This window comes from Taudactylus pleione, unplaced genomic scaffold, assembly GCF_031769625.1.
Source record: "Taudactylus pleione unplaced genomic scaffold, aTauple2 ptg000265l, whole genome shotgun sequence".
NCBI classification, from domain to species: Eukaryota; Metazoa; Chordata; class Amphibia; order Anura; family Myobatrachidae; genus Taudactylus; species Taudactylus pleione.
Genome location: NW_028284667.1, coordinates 8,483,295 through 8,502,243, shown reverse-complemented (window position 1 = coordinate 8,502,243; position 18,949 = coordinate 8,483,295). Strand labels below are relative to the sequence as shown.

Below are 18,949 nucleotides of genomic sequence, written 5' to 3'. Positions count from 1 at the left end.
AAACAATACAAGCGAATGTTTCATCCGTACGTATTCTGCGGGTAAACACAAACACAGACAAGAGTAAAGTTTCTTTCATTGTGTTGAAAAAAAACAAACAATTAAGCTAATTGATACATTGATTGGCATGATACGATTGATGGAGGTAGGCAGAATAAAGGAGCAGGTAATCGACATCTGACAAGGCCACTTCCTGTTTATACTTGTGCGTGCGTTCCTTTCAAGCCATTTCGGGGATGTACGCTCGCTATTTCGTACGCTCGTTAGTTAGAGGAGGGGTCGTCAGAGTTCTGGGAGGAATTTTAGATGCGAACGAAAATACGAGCGAGCCATTGAATTTAAATATTTTTGTACGTACGCCTAACGTACGTGCGCCCGCTTGCGAGTGGGTCTGAATGAGGGCCATATACAGCAATAAACAACAATGTATGAATTAGCATATACCCTAAAAGTGCATGGAAAAGGAGTAGGTGCGACCAGCCAAGATGTGGGTATGAAATAGGAGAATCAGTGAGGCATTCTTATTTTCCAATTGGCAATGATGTAAAGTATGATCTAATACAGTGTTTATAATGGGCATGTGTCTGACCTTTGTTTGCATTAGCTCTACAGGTTAAAAGAGAAGAGCCTGCCTATAGCCCACATCCAGTTATCCAAAAGGCTCCTCACCTAAATTCAGAAGGTAAGTAAATAGTAATTACAAATATACCACTAACAAAAAAATGTTTATATTACAGTCTGCGATCATATGAAATGTTACATTTTCCTTATAGAAAATTACATTTTAGTTGATTTTCCGCAAATTACCTGCTTTTGTTTACTATATAATGACACTCGTCATGAAATGTATCAGTATATGACTATGTTGATCTCCCAGTAAATACATTTAATAAACTCAAAATACCATTATTAAAGTGGACCTCATGTCACCTGGTCACATGATGATCAGAAATATAGATAAGAGCACATTTTGTTAAGCGTGTTCTTTCCAGGGATAGCTCCGCTGCTGTCCAGGCTGAAGGTACTCTGGGCCTGAATGAGAGATGGCTGGATTTGCAGAGACGCACACAGGCAGCTGTGCAATTCTGTCCATCTCAGATGCAAATGCAGAAGGAGCTGTCAGACACCTCCTTGCTGCATTTGTATTCCCAGCACTGCGACCAACGTCGCAGGCTGGAATCACCGTTGCAACCAGTGGCGATTTTTACCTAGGGGCTGCAGGGCTGCAGCCCCCCCAGTAAAATCCACCACCTCGGTGTAGTCAGTGCAGTCCGTGACTACACTGGCTACAATGTGATTGGCAGTGTCTTCCCTTTAGAAGCGCTACCTGCCAGTCACATATACAACAGGCAGTCTCAGGGGGACCCCCACCCATCCAAAACCTTATTAGAATCTCTTTGGCCTACCCACCATAATTCCAAAAGTCTGATCACCATGGAGTACAATGCTCTAATGTTTCCTAATGAGTAGGAGCCTTAGCAGATAAAATGGGAGCACCAGATGAGAGTGACCTTGCACCCTGGGGGGATGTAGTCAGCATCCCGGCGTGCGGGATGCCAACGGTCAAAATACCGGCTTCGGAATCCCAATGCCGAGTGTACAGTATTACAAGATACCGAGAAATAATTTTCTTTCACTGGGAATCAATGGTTAGAACTCTGGTGTAAAGTTATTGATATCCATATTAGCCCATTTTATATTACTCTTTCATCACTGCAATAATAGAGCAAATCTGGATAAAGCCAATCATCTTTTGTTATATACTGTATATTGTTAGATAGGAAGCTAATAAATTTTTTAGTATAAGTCGTTTATCAGTGAATACTATCTTGAATAGTTCCTTCAGCTACCAAATTACCCATCCCTGTTTTATGTTGAATGTTTATGTTTGTTCTTTAATAACATGTACTACAGTTCCAAAAATATCTAAAGAAAAAAAAGGAAAAATACACTTGTTTGAACACAAAAGGCAGGTTGCCTGGCTCGTAACAGTCCAGTGTGATCCAAACTCATCCACTGATTGAAGCTAGTTGCACACTCCCACAAATAACAGTGCAAAACCAGGCAGAGGAGCAGAAACGCAGGAGTAAGGTCTGGCTGTGCACTTCCTTGTGCTTTTTATTCTCATAAAAATGACCCCCACAGTGGTTCCTAGTGCCTACAGTTTGCAATTTGTAGTGAAGGATATTAATTTGCAGCATTACTAATGCGTTTCGAAATAGCTTTACAGTCATTTCATTTTTTTTCTCACTGGAATACAGGCTTTATAATAACATATGATCTTTCCTTTGATTTTTCCAAATGTTCAGAGGTGACGATAGACTGTACCTTTGATCGTGGAGCCTGTGACTGGAAGCAGGAGACTGAAGATGACTTTGATTGGAAACATACAAATCGGAGTCGTGGTAAGTGAAGGTTGTGCAGCATTTAGGAAGCAGGATAGTTGGAAAAGGTAACTAGCAATTCAGTTATATCAAATATTATTGTAATATTTATTTATCTTTCCAATCCAATGCACTGGTTATGTATGATGTAATATTGTTATTAACAGTATTGAGTGGGGGCGGGATAAAACAGTGAAGGGGGGGGACAGAGAACCAGGAAGAGAGGGAGCAGAATGGAATAGCAGTAGACAGGTGAATGGAGCAGGGCAGAGCTGCACACAGGAAGGGGAGCAGGGAGGGACAGAGTGGGGGCGGTGCAGAAAGCAGATACAGTAATGAGAATGCAGTGACATAGTCGTCGTTTTTTTGTGTTACAATTGCACTAATTTTACTTGAAAGATAGAAGTCTTTTTACAGAGGTGTATCTAGGGATCCAAGCGCCCAGGGCAGTTTCTAGGGTCTGAGGCTCCCAGTGCGAGCTGTCAAAATGCGCCCCCCCCCCCTCGAAGCAGTAATATTGTGGAGTGGGCGTGGCGTCATCGTGAGGGGGTGTGGTATCACAGTAAGGGAGCGTGATCTAGAAAGATCACAGAATGACAGCCACCGTGACTACTGAGTACAGGGGTGTCTAACCTGTCAGAGGCAAAGCGCTGAAAAATATATGTAGCTAAATAAAAGATAGACAGCATGCGCGCGCCGGAGGCGTGCGCTCAAAAAATGGGGTGTGGCCTAGCTGTCACAAGCCCACGCCGCATTTCTGTGTGCATGCCTGTGGTGTGACATTTGCAGAAGTATGACCTTGCATCACACCCGGTTTTAGTCGCGTTGGGAGCGAGCCCAGCCAGATCCACATAAAATACAATGCAACAAACCACTTCCACATAAAATATATTGGAAAAGCCAGAGGCACATAAACTACGTTTTAAAACCACATCCACCTCAAATACATTATTAAATCCAGAACCACATAAAACACATTGAAAAAACATGATTCACATAATACACACTTCATTCCAGCCCCCTCCCTTACCATTCCATCCCGACAGGTCTTAGGCTTCCCCCCCACTGGCTCTCAGGCAAAAGTGCCCATTATGCAGTGCCCCCTGTAGTTGTCCCCATATGCAGTGTCCCCTGTATTTATGCCCCTTATGCAGTGCCCACATTGGTAGTGTAACTTATGCAGAGCCCCCATTAGTAGTGTCCCCTGTAGTCATGTCCCCTGTAGTCATGCCCCCATCAGTAATGCCCCCAATAGTAATGGTCCCTGTTGTAGTGCCCCAGTAGTAGTGTCCCCAGTTGTATTGCCCCCAATAGTAATGCCCCCTGTAGTAGTGTCCCCTTTATAAATTCCCCAGTATTAATGCCCCTGTATTAGTTCCCCCAATAGTAATGCTCCCTTTGTAGTAGTGCCCCAAGTAGAAAAGCCCCAAGTAGTAGTGCCCCCAGTAGAAGTGCCCTTGGCCCCTGAGTAATGCACCCAGTAGTGGTGCCTCCTAAGCAATAACCCCAGTAGAAGTGCCCCCCGAGTAATGTCCCCAGTAGTAGTGTCTCCCCCAGTGGAAGTGCCCCCAGAGTAATGTCCCTAGTAGCTGTGCCCAGGTGCCCCCAGTAGTGGTGGCTCCCCCAGCAGAAGTGCCCCCAGTAGTAGTGCCTCCCCCCAAGTATTGTCCGGGCTGCCTGCACACAAAAAAAAAAAAAAACAGTAACACTTACTTACCTTCAGCCCCGCTCTTGCGTTCGCTCCGCTCGGCTGCTCCTCTCTCTGCACTATGGGAAAGACGTCATGACGTCCTCCCATAGTGCACATTGTGGGAGCCGGAAGCAGGAGCCTCCGTCTCCGTCTGCTCTGCTCTGCCGGGCGCCCGCTGGTAACTGAATCTCAGCGGGCGCCCGGCAGTTAACATGCTGTTTCTACAGCAGGGGTAGGAGGCAGCGCGCCCCGTGCGATTGCACGGGTCGCCTGCCCCTAGAAACGGCCCTGCAAGCGCCCCTGGCAATGTAATGGACTGGTGCCCCCCTATGCAGTGCCCCCAGTAGTAATCCTCCCTATGCTGTATTGCCCCCAGTAGTAGTTCCCCCTATACAGTGCCCCCAGTAGTAGTCCCCCCCTATACAGTGCCCCCAGTAGTAATCCTCCTATGCTGCATTGCCCCCAGTAGTAGTCCCCCCTATACAGTGCCCCCAGTAGTAATCCCCCCTATGCTGCATTGCCCCCAGTAGTAGTCCCCCCTATACAGTGCCCCCAGTAGTAATCCCCCCTACGCTGCATTGCCCCCAGTAGTAGTCCCCCTATACAGTGCCGCCTGTAGTAACCCCCCTATGCTGCATTGCCCCCAGTAGTAGTCCCCCCTATACAGTGCCCCAGTAGTAATCCCCCCTATGCTGCATTGCCCCCAGTAGTAGTCCCCCCCTATACAGTGCCCCAGTAGTAATCCCCCCTATGCTGCATTGCCCCCAGCAGTAGTCCCCCTATACAGTGCCTCAGTAGTAATCCCCCTTATGCTGCAGTGCCCACAGTAGTAGTCCCCCCTAAACAGTGCCCCCAGTAGTGGCCACCCCCCCTAAATTTCCCCCAGTAGTGGCCACCCCTATACAGTGTCGCCAGTAGTGACCACCCCCTTTAATTGCCCCCAGTAGTGGCCACCCCTATACAGTGCCCCCAGTAGCGGGCACCCCCCATAAAGTGCCCCCAGTAGTAGCCACCCCTATTTCAGTACCCCCCCCTGCTGTGCCAGGCTTACACACACACACAAAGAAAAAAATATATAATTTACCTGATCCCCACTCCTGACCCAACCGCCGCCGTCCGCTCTGAGGGCCTGATTCAGAGCCGCTCGTAAGCGGCCGCTCGTTCGCTCCGAGCGATGTTCGCACATCTGCGCATGCGTATGGGTCGTAATGCGCATGCGCCAACCAGTCAGTGCGGTCAGAAATCGAGCGCTCGCAAAATAGCGAGTGCCTGCTAATTTGAGTGACAGGATGAGGCGTTTGTGGGTGGTAACAGGGGAAGGTGCTTGAAAACGGGGAGTGGAGATCCGAACGCGGGCGTGCCAAACGGTCAAAACGGGCGTTTTAAGGGTGTGCATAATTAACAAAGCAGCGTCATCGGCCACGTCACTTGGTTGTCTCTTAACCTGAACTGTTCGCATGATTGCGGTAGGATAAACCTACCACAAGCACTGCGAGCAGTTCAGACGCCTTTCGATGTACTCGATTAATCAAATAAATAGCGGAGATAACGTATGATGCGAGCGGCCAGGGGGCGTCTTTACAAAATAGCGAGCGCATGTTTCGTTCGCTCGCTCAGACATAGAGGCATCAACACACCGCAAAGAGCGAGCGCTCAATTTAAATATCCGGCCCCTTTTTCTGAACGAGCGAGCGCAAATAGCGTCCGGCTCTGAATCAGGCCCTGAGTCCTGGCCCGCTCTTCTCCTGCATGGGAGAGACGTCATGACGTCTCTCCCATCACATGCTGTGGGGGGAGCCGAAAGATGGAGCTCATGAGTGAGCTCCAGCCGGCTCCCTCCACGGACAATGCAGCAGCAAATGAGAATCTGTCTGACTCTTATTGGCTGGCTGCTGTTACAAACACACAGCAGCCACTGGCGGCTATGTGTTTGTAAACTGTGTAGGGCAGGCCGCTCTCACTGCGGTCTGCCCTACACTTGTGGGGCCGGGGGACTAGTCCACCCCTTGGCTGCTGGTGGCACTGCCGGGCGGCGCTCCCCCTTTGGTCGGCGCCCCTGGTGAGTGCCATCCTGGCCAATGGGTTGATACGCCCGTCTTTTTAAACCAGCAAACCCTTGAAACAATAGTGTGCATATGTGTGTGTTTTACATAAATCACTGTAGTAGCCTATAAGAATAATCTTGGTACAGTATTTACCATTTTTACTTGGTTTGCCTGTTTTTGCTAATATTAATTATTTATAATTCTGCAAAGTGTCATGGACTACCATGGCAACCATAGTCACATGACACATGATGTAGGTAGCAGAAAAGCTTTGGGATGCCCCTTTGGGCTCTGACTGCTTTGTGTTCTGTAAAAACTGTACCCTCTGCTTTCACATGCTATGCTGAGAGCTGTCTTCCTGTGAAGATATACTGTGCGCCCTCCAGAGATTTTAAAAATGAGATAATGATGCATAGGAGTACAGCTAAGAATAATGTATGTAATTAGACTTTATTTGCTATTAAAAAAGAAAATAGACCATCTTTCTGGCATAGCTACTTTAATATGGAATGAAAAGGAGGACACTCTAAATAGTTTTCACAGTTGTTCCATTTATTACTCCTTTTACGTGTTCACGTGCATCAACCCGGGATTTTAGTCGGTGTAAACGGACCAGTGACCTGGGGATCCGACCCGGCTAGCTTGCAGAGTTGAGCACGGGTCGTTCCCGTGTCACCCTGCAATGTAAACGGCGTGGCCCAGGTCACGATGATTGGCCGGAGTGGCCTGCTTCAGTGGCGCTTCCACTGCCGGGCCGACCAGAGGGATCTAGTTGCATCCCAGAGAGGAGCAGCGCACCCCACACGCCCTTCCTGCCTCCGGACCACTGCGGAGTAAGGTAAGTAGATCGCGGAGGTGGAGGGAGGGGAAGAAGCGCCGCTCACCTGTGCCGGAGAGTCAGGTCAGTGCTGACCCGGATCCGGTGTGAACCCGCGGTGTAAAAGAGGGGCTGTCCCGGGTCTGATCCGGGTTCCAAATCCCGGTTCAGACCCGGGACTTCGGTGTAAAAGCGGTGTATGTTTTCTTATTAAAATATATTCAGATTTGCATTTAGAGCTGCCATACTGGTTTCTTTGCAGAGGCAACATAAATATTATACACAGTCTCTAATGAAACATTGTCCTCAGAGTAACATAAAAATAATTGATCACTTGTTTCCTTTGCCAAATAATGACTTTTTCACTATGCGAGATGGGAGCACCCTTACGTTATCCTGTAAATACTGCCATACACAAATACTTACTTTGGGAATTATATTACATTTAACATCTGTTCATGTGCTGTCCTCAAGTTACATATTGTTCTATCCATCATAAAGAAATTAAACTGAGCAAACAAGAAGTTTTGTGCACAATTTTTATGTCTATAGCAATCCCATCATCCACGACTCAAGAACAATTGGAGGAGCCCCATGCCTCAAACCCCGAGTCCACGACTCAAGAACAATTGGAGGAGCCCCATGCCTCAAACCCCGAGTCCACGACTCAAGAACAATTGGAGGAGCCCCATGCCTCAAACCCCGAGGTTGGACAGAAACTGCAGCTCGTTAGCTGTGTTGATAACTGACATCTGCAGAAGTTCACTTTTAAACTGCATGCTGGCCAGATTTCCGCAAACTGCAGGAGGTTCTCAGAGAAACCTCAGAGGTTCAGGGAATAGAAGAGAGAGAGAGAGAGAGAGAGAGAGAGAGAGAGAGAGAGAGAGAGAGAGAGTTTATTGCAGAATTACACATTTTTCAGTTAATTTCACCATAGATAATAACAACCTGATTGCTGTAAGTGTAGCATATATTCAGCAAGGCTACACCTCAGTGAATTTCTATCCTTGATCCAAGCCTAAATTGAAGTATGATAATAAATGCTGCTGTTGTATAATTTACAAAAATAAATAAGTTGATTTTACCCCTAACAATGGCCCTCATTCAGAGCCGTACGCTCTGAGCAGAGCGCACGCTCTGAATGAGGGCCGGCCTCCATGAAAATGGAGCGTCCTCCTGGACGCTCGTATAGCTGTGGGTCACCACCCACAGGCTATACGAGCGTGCAGTTTGATGGCCGCGATGGTCTTGACCATCGCGACTATCAAAACTGCGAGCCGGAGCCTGCGGTTGAGGTTTTCAACCTCATGCTCCGGAGTGATTTTGGCTCTATCAGAGCCAAAATCACTCCCACTGACATCACTAGTGATGTCAGTGGGCCGGCTTCTGACGGGAGGCGTTCCCATGGGAACGCCCCCGTCAGGGAGGCACGCCTACCAAAGGGGGCGTGCTGTCAATCAACATCGACAGCACGCCCCCTTTGATCAGACACAACGAGCGAAGGACTTTCCTTCGCTCGTCGCGTCTGGCGCATGCGCACGACGGAGCTCCCTCCGTCGTGCGCATGCTCAGTCCAGAACATCGACCCACTTGCGAGCGGACAGCCGCTCGCGAGTGGGTCTGAATCAGGCCCAATATATGGAATCCATATGTCAGAAGACCGACAGCGGCATCCTGATGTTGGAGATCCCGACGGGCCGGTAAGTAGCCTAACCTGGTCACATCACGCAACAATTTGATTTCAGTTAATGACCAAATGCAGAACGATATGTAAGACCGTTCTTAGAGAAATACCATCAAAATATGAGGCATTCCTGCCTCAATCTCTAGCCCAGAAATATTGGACTATACTATGTATCTTTTCGGAAAGCTGTTTCCTAATGTCAATAATAAAGACCTCCTCCTTGACTGCATTCATCGGCTGCTTCGACCTCGGTCAGCTCCCAACACCCTCGCCAGGAACACTCTCCTCCGGGTGCATGTCTTTTCAACTAGAGAACGTATCCAGACCTAAGAATGAGAGTACTTCAATAACTAAGGTAATAAGACCTCTCATGTGTGTAATGTTAGCTATTTCATTCTACTTTCCCGCCAGCCCAGAGCAGATAGACACCTGCTTCCCCTCACAGTCATTAGACTGCGCCTCATATCCGTCATACTGTCCCAAGGTCAATTGTAAGATGGCGGGGCTGGCGGAAACATGGTCAAACAATGATGTGCATTGTGTGATCAAAATTCTGCATCTAAAGGGCACATCAGCAGCTGAAATTCATCACCAACTTGTCAAGGTGTATGGTGATAACATCATGTCACGAAAAAAGGTTTGGGTTTGGTGTACTGCCTTTGATAACGGCAGGGCAGACATTCAAGATGAGCAGCTATCTGGCCGGCCAAGCACATCCACCACAGATGACAATTTGTGCCGCATTGAAGGTCTGATTCAGGAGGAAAGACGTATTTGAGTTATCTCAGTGGGTACTGTGCACAACATTGTTCATGAGCTACTGGGGTACAGGGAAAAATGTTCATGCTGGAACCAAAGCAACTCACAGAAATTCACAAAACCAATAGGATGGGATTGTCTCCTATGCACTTGACATGGTACCATGAGGAGGGAGTGCTATTCCGGCAGCGTGTTGTTACAGGCGCTGAAGCATGGATGCATCATGTAATACAGGAGACAAAGCAAACATCCATGACATAGGAACACGCATCGCCCCCTCCTTAAAAGAAATTAAAGACAACTTTATTATCAAAGAAGTTCATGGTGACCGTGTTTTGGGACCACAAGGGTGTGTTTCTTGTTGATTTCCTCACCAAGGGAGATACTGTAAATGCTGTCCACAATTGTTGCAGCATTACAACACCTGGGTTGTTGCAAACAGGTGTTGTAATGCTACATGATAACGCTAGGCCACACTCAGCCACCCACAAGTGTGCATTGTTACAGCGCTACCTTTGAGAGGTACTGGGTCATTCTCCCTTCAGCCCTGACACCGAGTGATTTCCAGAAGTGTATTGTCACAATCGTGGACTAAAAAGCACTGATGTACTCTACAGGATTTAATACCAGGATCAAAATGTAGTCTTCCTGGTCGCAGTCAGTCACCTGCAGGCTGTGGGCATTTAAGGCAGGATATCAATACACTCAGTGCTGATTAAATTACTAGCTAAAAGTATGTTATCTAAGGTGCTTTCCACTATTTTGATTGATTCATATTGTTGGTCTAGATTGTTCTTGACCTGTTGTTGATCTTTCATTATCATGATCTTTGCCCGTTTATAGGATTATTACTGTCTGCCGTCTGCCTCAAACTTGAACCTGGTTATCCTGTTTTGGCACCTGTCCTGACTTCTTGCCTGTACATGGACCAATTTATAGCTCCAGTCTTAGCTTGTATCAGTTGACACACCACCCCAGTACTTCAGCTGGTATCCACTCCAAACTTACTCAATCACATTCGGTACTTATTTGCGGGAAGCTCATTCCTTCATTAATTTTTGTGCAGCCCTCTAATTTTTATTTGTTAATAATTATGAAAGACATAGAGTAATTCTGGGAATAGATCATTTTATTCATGTGTATGTATGGCCAATGGGATAGCAGTATTTAGAGAACCTACATCATCAGTTGTAATCTGACATCTGACATCAGTTTGAACACCAACTAGGCTGCTCATGGCAAGGAAATGTGAATTATCGGAGTTTTAATGGGGCATGACAGTGGGTGCCCATTGGGGCATTCCATTTCTGAAGTTGTGTGGATATTCAACATTCCTCAATCTATGGTGTCACGTGTGTACTGAGAATACCTCACTGAAGTTATTACCACCCACAGTGGACAGCGCAGTGGCCGACCAAGGGTGTTCAATGATCGTGACGAGCGGCATCTGGCCAGATTTGTCCATGGTCACATCCATATTCAAAGCAAGTGGTACTAGATGCAGATCCAGTAGGTAAGTGCAGTGTTCTTTAGCTTCTATGGGATTTGGGAGCAGAAGATCCACCAGAGTTCCCTTGTTACCACTATGGATCCGGACACAGTGCCTCACCTGGGCTTGTGACATCACTAATTGGACCTGGAGGACTGGCAACATGTGGCGTGGACTGACAAGTCATGGTTCCAGTTGTTTCAGGCTGATGGTAAGGTTTGGATGTGGCGCAGACCCCACGAGGCCATGGACCCCAGTTTTCAACAAGGCACCATGCAGGCTGGTGGGGTTCCATAATGGTGGGTGGTGTGTTTACGTGGCATGGATTGGGTCCGCTGGCCTGCTTGAACACATCATTGATGGGTTACCTCTACGATGCATTGCTTGATGGCCATTTGCAGCCCTTCATGGACTTCATGTACCCCAACAATGAATATTCATTATAATAAGGATATGCATGGGTCAACATCTTTCTAGAGGTATTCTGTCCACGTGTGGAATTGATGCTACGTTGAGTTGTTGCACTACAACTGGCTAGAGTGGGCCCTACACAATACTAGGCATCTATCTCATGAGTTTTGCCACTTCAGTATATATACATATATATATATATGTATATATATATATATATATATATATATACCTATGTGTACACACAGCAGTTTACAGGTTAACCTAATTCTGAAAAGCTAGTGAACTATATTGTTTATTTAATTCCAAATAAATACTGTGCTCTAATACATGGACATTCTTCTAACCTTCTAACCCTATTTTCACTACAAATAAAATGTTATGTATTTTTATATATGATTTTTTTCAGCACTTCATGTTTATCTCTATAGTACTTTTCTTAAGCTTTTAATTTTTCTTAAATTTTAATAATTATTTCTATGCTTGATGACATATTTGTTTTGTGTTTCTTGCATAACTGCCATTTCTACTATAATAAATAACATCTTTTTATTTTTCTGTCACTGCTCTCCTATGAATGTCATGCCCAGGGTACGTAATCTGGTGCTGAAGGCACATATACTGTATATCAGGTTGGTGGGGCTCAATTTCCTTAACATACTGTACAACTGTACTATCTAGCTGCCCAGTAAATGTGTTACCAGAACCAACTCAAGAGAATCAAGCATTGAATATTTAACCACTGGACACCCCCTCCTTGCTAGACTGTGTATCACTATGTGTACCAATATTGTTTTTTTATGTGTATGTATTGTAAGGTAAAGCGGTGTATGTATTTTTAAATCTTGCAAGGTGGGGCGCTAAACTGCTATAGTGTTGCTCCTTTGTTCTTTAAGAGATGCACCTTTTACTCATCTAGTAGGCATTTCGCTGGGTCACATCCTGTTTGGACAGATATGCAGGAGACAGGTCGCATGTGCCGATCACAATTACCTAAAGGCTGAGGGAGATCCAAGGGACAGCGCATATGGAATGAATTAAAAGCAGTGGTTAACAAGGTGCAGTTGCAGTGCATTTGGGGTGGTTGGTTGGTGAATGTAACCTAGTCAGTGCCATCATGGGCTAATGGCTCCAGTTGGATTGGGAGCACTGCAATATGAATATGACACAGGTAAGAGGTGGCGCATCGAAGAGTGGCTGCAACTGGATCTGGAGGTCTCCACATACTTGGCTTCATTGTTCACCTGCAAAAAGTGTGAAGACCTTATTCTTAGTCCCTGCCAAGTGCATAGAGAATTGAAGAGCAGAACAGAAAGAATTGTGCATCAAAATGAGTGAGATAAAGATGCTGAAGAGGTATAGGAGAGTGTGTAGTTTGTAATGTGGTGAACCCCAGGGTATTGTGGCATTTTGCTATTGTTTTATGTTGTGTTTTTATATTATAAAAGGGGGAGTATTTCACCCTCTATGTGCTTAGGTGATTTATTTAACCTAAATGGTTTTATAGGAAAGGCCAGGGGCAACACAAATGGCAGAAGTAAAGGCAGACCAGTTGGCTGGCAGGGCAAAAAGAATTAATCATTACCCCAGTATACTCATACCTAACTAACATGGCTTTACAGTTTTAGGCTTCAATTGCCTGAACCTATGAGACCATTATGTGTGCTACAGTACATATAGAAGTGGGGTTCCTAATCTAGATCTGCCAATACCAAATCATTCAATTCCTTCCGTGTATACTTCTAAACCCCTTACCGCTTCGACCAGTGGCGCAACCTTCAATTTCCAATACTAGTCTTTCAATGATTTTCTTAATTAGGCTAAGTGGTAGGTATATATATATATATATATATATATATATATATGTATTACAAGATTACCATTTTTCAAAGACTTTACAACATTGTCCTCACAATATATACTCCATCATCACCTCCCTCACCATGCCATTTATATATATGCATATGAAATACACAGTTCAAACTGAGGGCCTGATTCAGCAAGGATCGCTAGAAGTCTGCTAATACGCACGCTACGCAGTTGCTAATATCAGCAGTGAAATGCAAATGTTTGCAATCGCATTGCGATCACAGCCTAACATAAGGATGCCCACTTCCTCTTACACACATCCGTATACTAGGGCAACAAAGCGAAACAATCGGTAACATCGTACCCATATGCACAATTACCTCACTTGGGAATTGCTAACTTCAGCACACGCTATGAGACCTCAGGAGTCGTCTGGTATCGCAGTGGCTAATTTATGCATGCCCCTGCAACGGCGTTGAAACGTACTGGCACGCCTGCGTTCGCCCGACAAACCTCCTCATCACCCACAAATGACACTTACTGTCAATCACCCTGCTCTAAGTCTGCGTAGCCTCTTCAAACGCAGTTCCCATCGCTATTGCTAGTTCGTGCACTGCGATGCCTACGCAATGCGAATTAATCGACCGATTGCGTGCGTATTAGCAACTGCGTTCCTTGTTGAATCAGGCCCTGAGATTGAAGCCCTCAAGAGTACTTTTGTTGAATGTGAGCTTCAGGAACCTATTTTTGCTATCTACTATGAGCTGTGTTCTTCTAGGACTTTTCCTTTCCTTGGGGCCTATTTATCAACGAGTTTTATCATTCGCAACTAGAGATAAAACTCATTGGGCGGAATTCAATTGTTTTCGCGGCCCGCATCTCCCGTCTAAAGTGACAGGAGATCGCGGGCCGCTATGCAATTGTTCAAGATTTTCGTGCTGATCGCGCCCATAGAGGTCAGGTTTAGCCGCGTAAAGCAGCTAAACCCGACCAAAGTGCTGGGCGCGATCGCGAAAAGTGATCTTTGGGTGCCCAAACATGTCACTTTTCGCACATTTCAGCTAGGGGCTGGAAAGAATTGAGGCCCTGATTCAGAGCCGCTCGTAAGCGGCCGCTTGTTCGCTCCGAGCGATGTTCGCACAACTGCGCATGCGCATGGGTTGTAATACGCATGCACGAACCAGTCATTGCGGTCGGAAATTGTGTGCTCGCAAAATAGCGAATGCCTGCTAATTTGAGTGACAGAATGAGGCATTTGTGGGTGGTAACAGGGGAAGGTGCTTGAAAACGGGGAGTGGAAATCCGAACGCAGGCATGCCAAACGGTCAAAATGGGCGTTTTATGGGTGTGCATAATTAACAAAGTAGCGTCATCGACCACGTCACTTGGTTGTCTTTTAGCCTGAACTGCTCGCATGATTGCGGTAGGAAAATGCTACCACAAGCACTGCGAGCAGTTCAGACGCCTTTCGATGTACTCGATTCATCTAATAAATAGCGGAGATGACGTAGGATGCGAGCGGCCAGGGGGCGTTTTTTAAAGAATAGCGAGCGCATGTTTCGTTCGCACGTTCAGACATAGAGGCGTCAACAGACTGCAAAGAGCGAGCGCTCTATTTAAATATCCGGCCCCTTTTTCTGAACGAGCGAGCGCAAATAGCGTCCGACTCTGAATCAGGCCCTGAATTCCGCCCATTGAGTATGATAAATGGACCTCAGGCCTATCAGCTCCCAACTGTAAACAGATGACAGTTGGGAACTGATTGGCTGGAGCACCAATACACACCTCCCAACATGACCCTCTCCAGGAGGGACACAAGCTCTGGTCCTGGACTTCCCTGGTAATTTATGATTGGTGGAGGCTCCAGAGGTAGGGCTGCAGTACAGTCCAACATTCAAATAGGGGAGTCACACCAACTGCCAGTGAGTCCCAGCCAGTGACGTTTGGCAGCGTGTGAAATGACAGTTGGTGTGGCTCCCCTATTTGAATTTTGAACTGCGCTGCAGCCCCACCTCTTACCAGGGAAGTCCAGGACAAGAGCATTGTGTCCGTCCTGGAGAGGGTCATGTTGGGAGGTATGCCAATGTCATATGCAACAAGTTTTATCACTCGTTGTGAATGATATAACTCATTGATAAATGACGCCCTTAATATGCTATTCTAAATGCCTTAGGGATTTCCCCAATAAATGAAGGAACAGTAGAAAATCATACTGTCATCATTTCTTTGTATTATTATCCGTTTCAGGGAAAAATTGGTCAACTGTAATTTATCCTGACTACATGCTTTACCCCAGTGAATGTATTTAATATGGTCGGTGGACTCTGATAAATGTTTTAGCTGCACACTAATGCCAGCCATAATGATTATACACTGACCTGATAAAACTGTTGTCAGAGTTCAGCCGGGGATCGCCGTCCCTTACCGTCCCGCCGGCTTCCTCTGACTTCCTGGGCAGTCGGGTGGCTGGCGCGGCGACATGGGAGGAGCTGAGCATTCACCATGTAGCTGTGGTGTCAGGCGACCCGGTGAGCGGGGATCGCAGTTTCCGTCATGGGCGCCGCCATGACACTTTCCCTATGTCAGTACTTCCTTCCCTGAGTGGCCCGGCTGGTCAGCTGACGCTGTGGGCCTATCAGCAGGCTTCCAGGGGTATATATCCGGCTCCTGTGCTCCAGGTAGTTCCCTGAACAATCATTGTCGCCGCTAGTGTAACTAGAGGAGTCTCGTTCCAGGTTCCCGTGCTTCCAGTGTGTTTCTTCCAGAGCTTCTACGCTATCTCACCACAGTGCCTTTACTATCAACAGCCTGTGTGCAAGTTTAACCTCCATTTCTCCACAGTGCCTTTACTATCAACAGCCTGTGTGAAAGCTAACCTCCATCTCTTCACAGTGCCTTTACTAATCAACAGCGTGTGTGCAAGTTTAACCTCCATCTCTCCACAGTGCCCTTACTAATCAACAGCCTGTGTGCAAGTTTAACCTCCATCTCTCCACAGTGCCTTTACTAATCAACAGCCTGTGTGCAAGTTTAACCTCCATCTCTCCACAGTGCCTTTACTAAGCAACAGCCTGTGTGCAAGTTAACCCTTCATCTCATCACAGTGCTTTTACCATCACAGCCTGTGTGTAAGTTAACCCTTCATCTCATCGCAGTGCTTTCACCATCACAGCCTGTGTGCAGGTTAACCCTTCGTCTCATTGCACCCTAGTGCATGATCTCCGGCCGGCAATCCGGTATATACTTCGTGGGATATCCAGCTGTTACCTCAGCCTACCAATAAAACTCCACACCACTCTAGCCAGCACCTCAAGTGCCTTTCTCCAGCCAGGAGTTCTATCCCACTCCCCACATGCCTATTCCAGACATTACCCTTGGGCCACAGGTGTTTTGATTCTCTTTTCCCTGCAGGCCTTGGTCACCAAGTCAAAGGACCACGACCTGCTTACAGGGAGCCGCACAAGCCCATATCCCGCTTGGAGGGGTCACTGGTGAACACCTCCTTGTGAGTTAGACTCCGCACCATTGACTAGGTCTAGCCAACGACCAAGACTTGGGGCTGCATTGGACTGGGTTTCCCCTCTTTGGGAACGGGCTGATCCGTTAGTTTCTAGATACGAAGACTTTGTGACAGCCTTCAAACGGATTTTTGATGAGCCCGGCAGATCGGTTTCTGCTTTCTCCGACTTACTCTGTGTCCGCCAAGATTCTCGCTCAGTGGGACAGTACGTGGTGCAGTTTCAGACCCTTGAATCGGAACTTCGATGGAACAAAGAAGCACTCAAAGCAGCCTTCCTCCATGGGTTGTCCGAAAGGATGAAAGACAAATTAGCATCCAGGGATTTACCTACGTCTTTTTCTGAGACTATTTCCCTCTGCATAAAGATTGATTTACGCCATAGGGAGCGGTGGGGTAATAGAGGTTCATGGGGATCGCCCTCGAGATCGTCCAGCCTCAGGAAGTCAATCCTATTCCCCCACCTTCAGGGGTGAGGAACCTATGCAAATCAACAGAACCAGGCTAACCACGGCCGAATGCAATTGGCGCTTTCAAAATAAATTGTGTCTTTATTGCGGTGCCCCTGAGCAAATCTTAAAGAATTGTCCCCTGCTGGTGGGAAATGCGAGACCCTAGTTGATGTCGGGATTATTCAATTAGGGGTCATTTTTAAGCACTCCCAATTAACTGACAGTTTATTGCCTGTATCTCTTTCCCACCAGTTCAGGACAAGGGATATTAAAGCCCTTATAGATTCCGGTGCTGCGGGAAATTTTATTTCCAAATCTTTAATCCAGTCCCTTGGTATTTTGGTGGTACCTTTACCTGACAAATTACTGCTCTCTGGAGTAGATGGTAAAACCGTGCTAGGTGAATCCATATCCTTGAAATCCCAGCCCGTGACCCTCAGGGTTGGTTACCTGCACCAAGAAACCATTGAATTCCTCATACTTCCTAACTCTGCTTACGAGCTGGTTCTGGGTTTACCGTGGTTAAAGAAGCATAGTCCTACTTTTGATTGGTCCAATATGCAAATTGTATCATGGGGACCAAACTGTTTCCTTCGGTGCCTAACCCAAGTACTTCCTGTACGTACCCACTCTGTGGACCCCAGTACAGGTGCAAAGTTCCTTCCGACCGACAAGCCAAAAGATCCTTCTGTCTCCAGTCTACCACAAGCATATCAAGATTTTGCCGATGTCTTCTGCGAGCAGGCTGCTGATCAACTCCCTCCTCATCGGTCGTGGGATTGTGGAATAGAACTTCTCCCGGGGAAGATTCCCCCTCGGGCCGGACCTATCCTTTGTCAGTTCCAGAAACAGCCGCCATGGCAACTTACATTAAGGAAAATCTAGCCAAAGGGTTCATACGGCCTTCCTCCTCCCCTGCAGGGGCAGGGTTCTTTTTTGTGAGCAAGAAGGATGGAGGCCTCCGGCCCTGTATAGACTAACTTAGCCTCAACCAAATTATTGTAAAAAATCGGTATCCATTACCTTTAATTCCTGAGCTTTTCGACAAGGTTCGTGGAGCTAAATTGTTCTCTAAACTAGATCTTCGTGGGGCATACAATTTGATACGAATCAAAGCTGGGGATGAGTGGAAAACCGCCTTCAATACCAGAGATGGTCATTTCGAATATCTGGTAATGCCTTTTGGACTCTGTAATGCGCCGGCTATATTCCAAGGCTATGTAAATGAAATCTTTCGGGACATTCTCTACAGCTTTGTCATCGTCTATTTAGATGATATTCTAATCTTTTCTAAGGATCTCCAAACTCATCGCCAACATGTTCGAGAAGTTCTAGTTCGCCTTCGAAAACACCACCTTTATGGAAAGTTATCCAAGTGTCTCTTTGAACAAACCACAGTTCCTTTCCTAGGACATATAATTTCTGGGGAAACCATTCAAATGGATCCAGAGAAACTGAAAGCGATCTCTGAATGGCCATTACCAAAATCTTTAAAAGCTACCCAACGTTTTTTGGGATTTTCAAACTATTATAGGTGGTTCATACCGAATTTTTCCACTCTGGTGTCTCCCATTACTAGTCTCACACGGAAGGGCGCTAACCCAGCCCAGTGGCCGGAGTCAGCCATACAGGCCTTCCAGAGATTGAAAGAGGCATTCTCTACTGCCCCTATCCTTTGCCAACCCCAACTGGATAAACCATTTTTTGTGGAAGTGGATACCTCTTCGGCGGGTGTAGGGGTGGTATTATCCCAAATTTCCAGTGACGGGAAGAAACATCCATGTGGATACTTCTCTCGTAAATTTTCCTCTGCAGAGAAAAACTATGCGATTGGAGATCAAGAACTCCTAGCTATGCGTCTGGCGTTAATGTAGTGGCATCATCTTTTGGAG

General features: G+C 46.5%; 1 protein-coding gene across 1 annotated transcript in view; it reads left to right on the top strand.

Annotated features, from left to right (window-relative positions):
• Nucleotides 1-18,949, top strand: part of EGFL6 (EGF like domain multiple 6) — a 186,845-nt gene that overhangs the window by 158,523 nt on the left and 9,373 nt on the right. Inside the window, exons 9-10 of the mRNA XM_088481197.1 lie at nucleotides 605-682; nucleotides 2,310-2,405. Coding sequence (XP_088337323.1) covers nucleotides 605-682; nucleotides 2,310-2,405 — 174 coding nt within the window. The remainder of the gene's footprint in view (nucleotides 1-604; nucleotides 683-2,309; nucleotides 2,406-18,949) is intronic.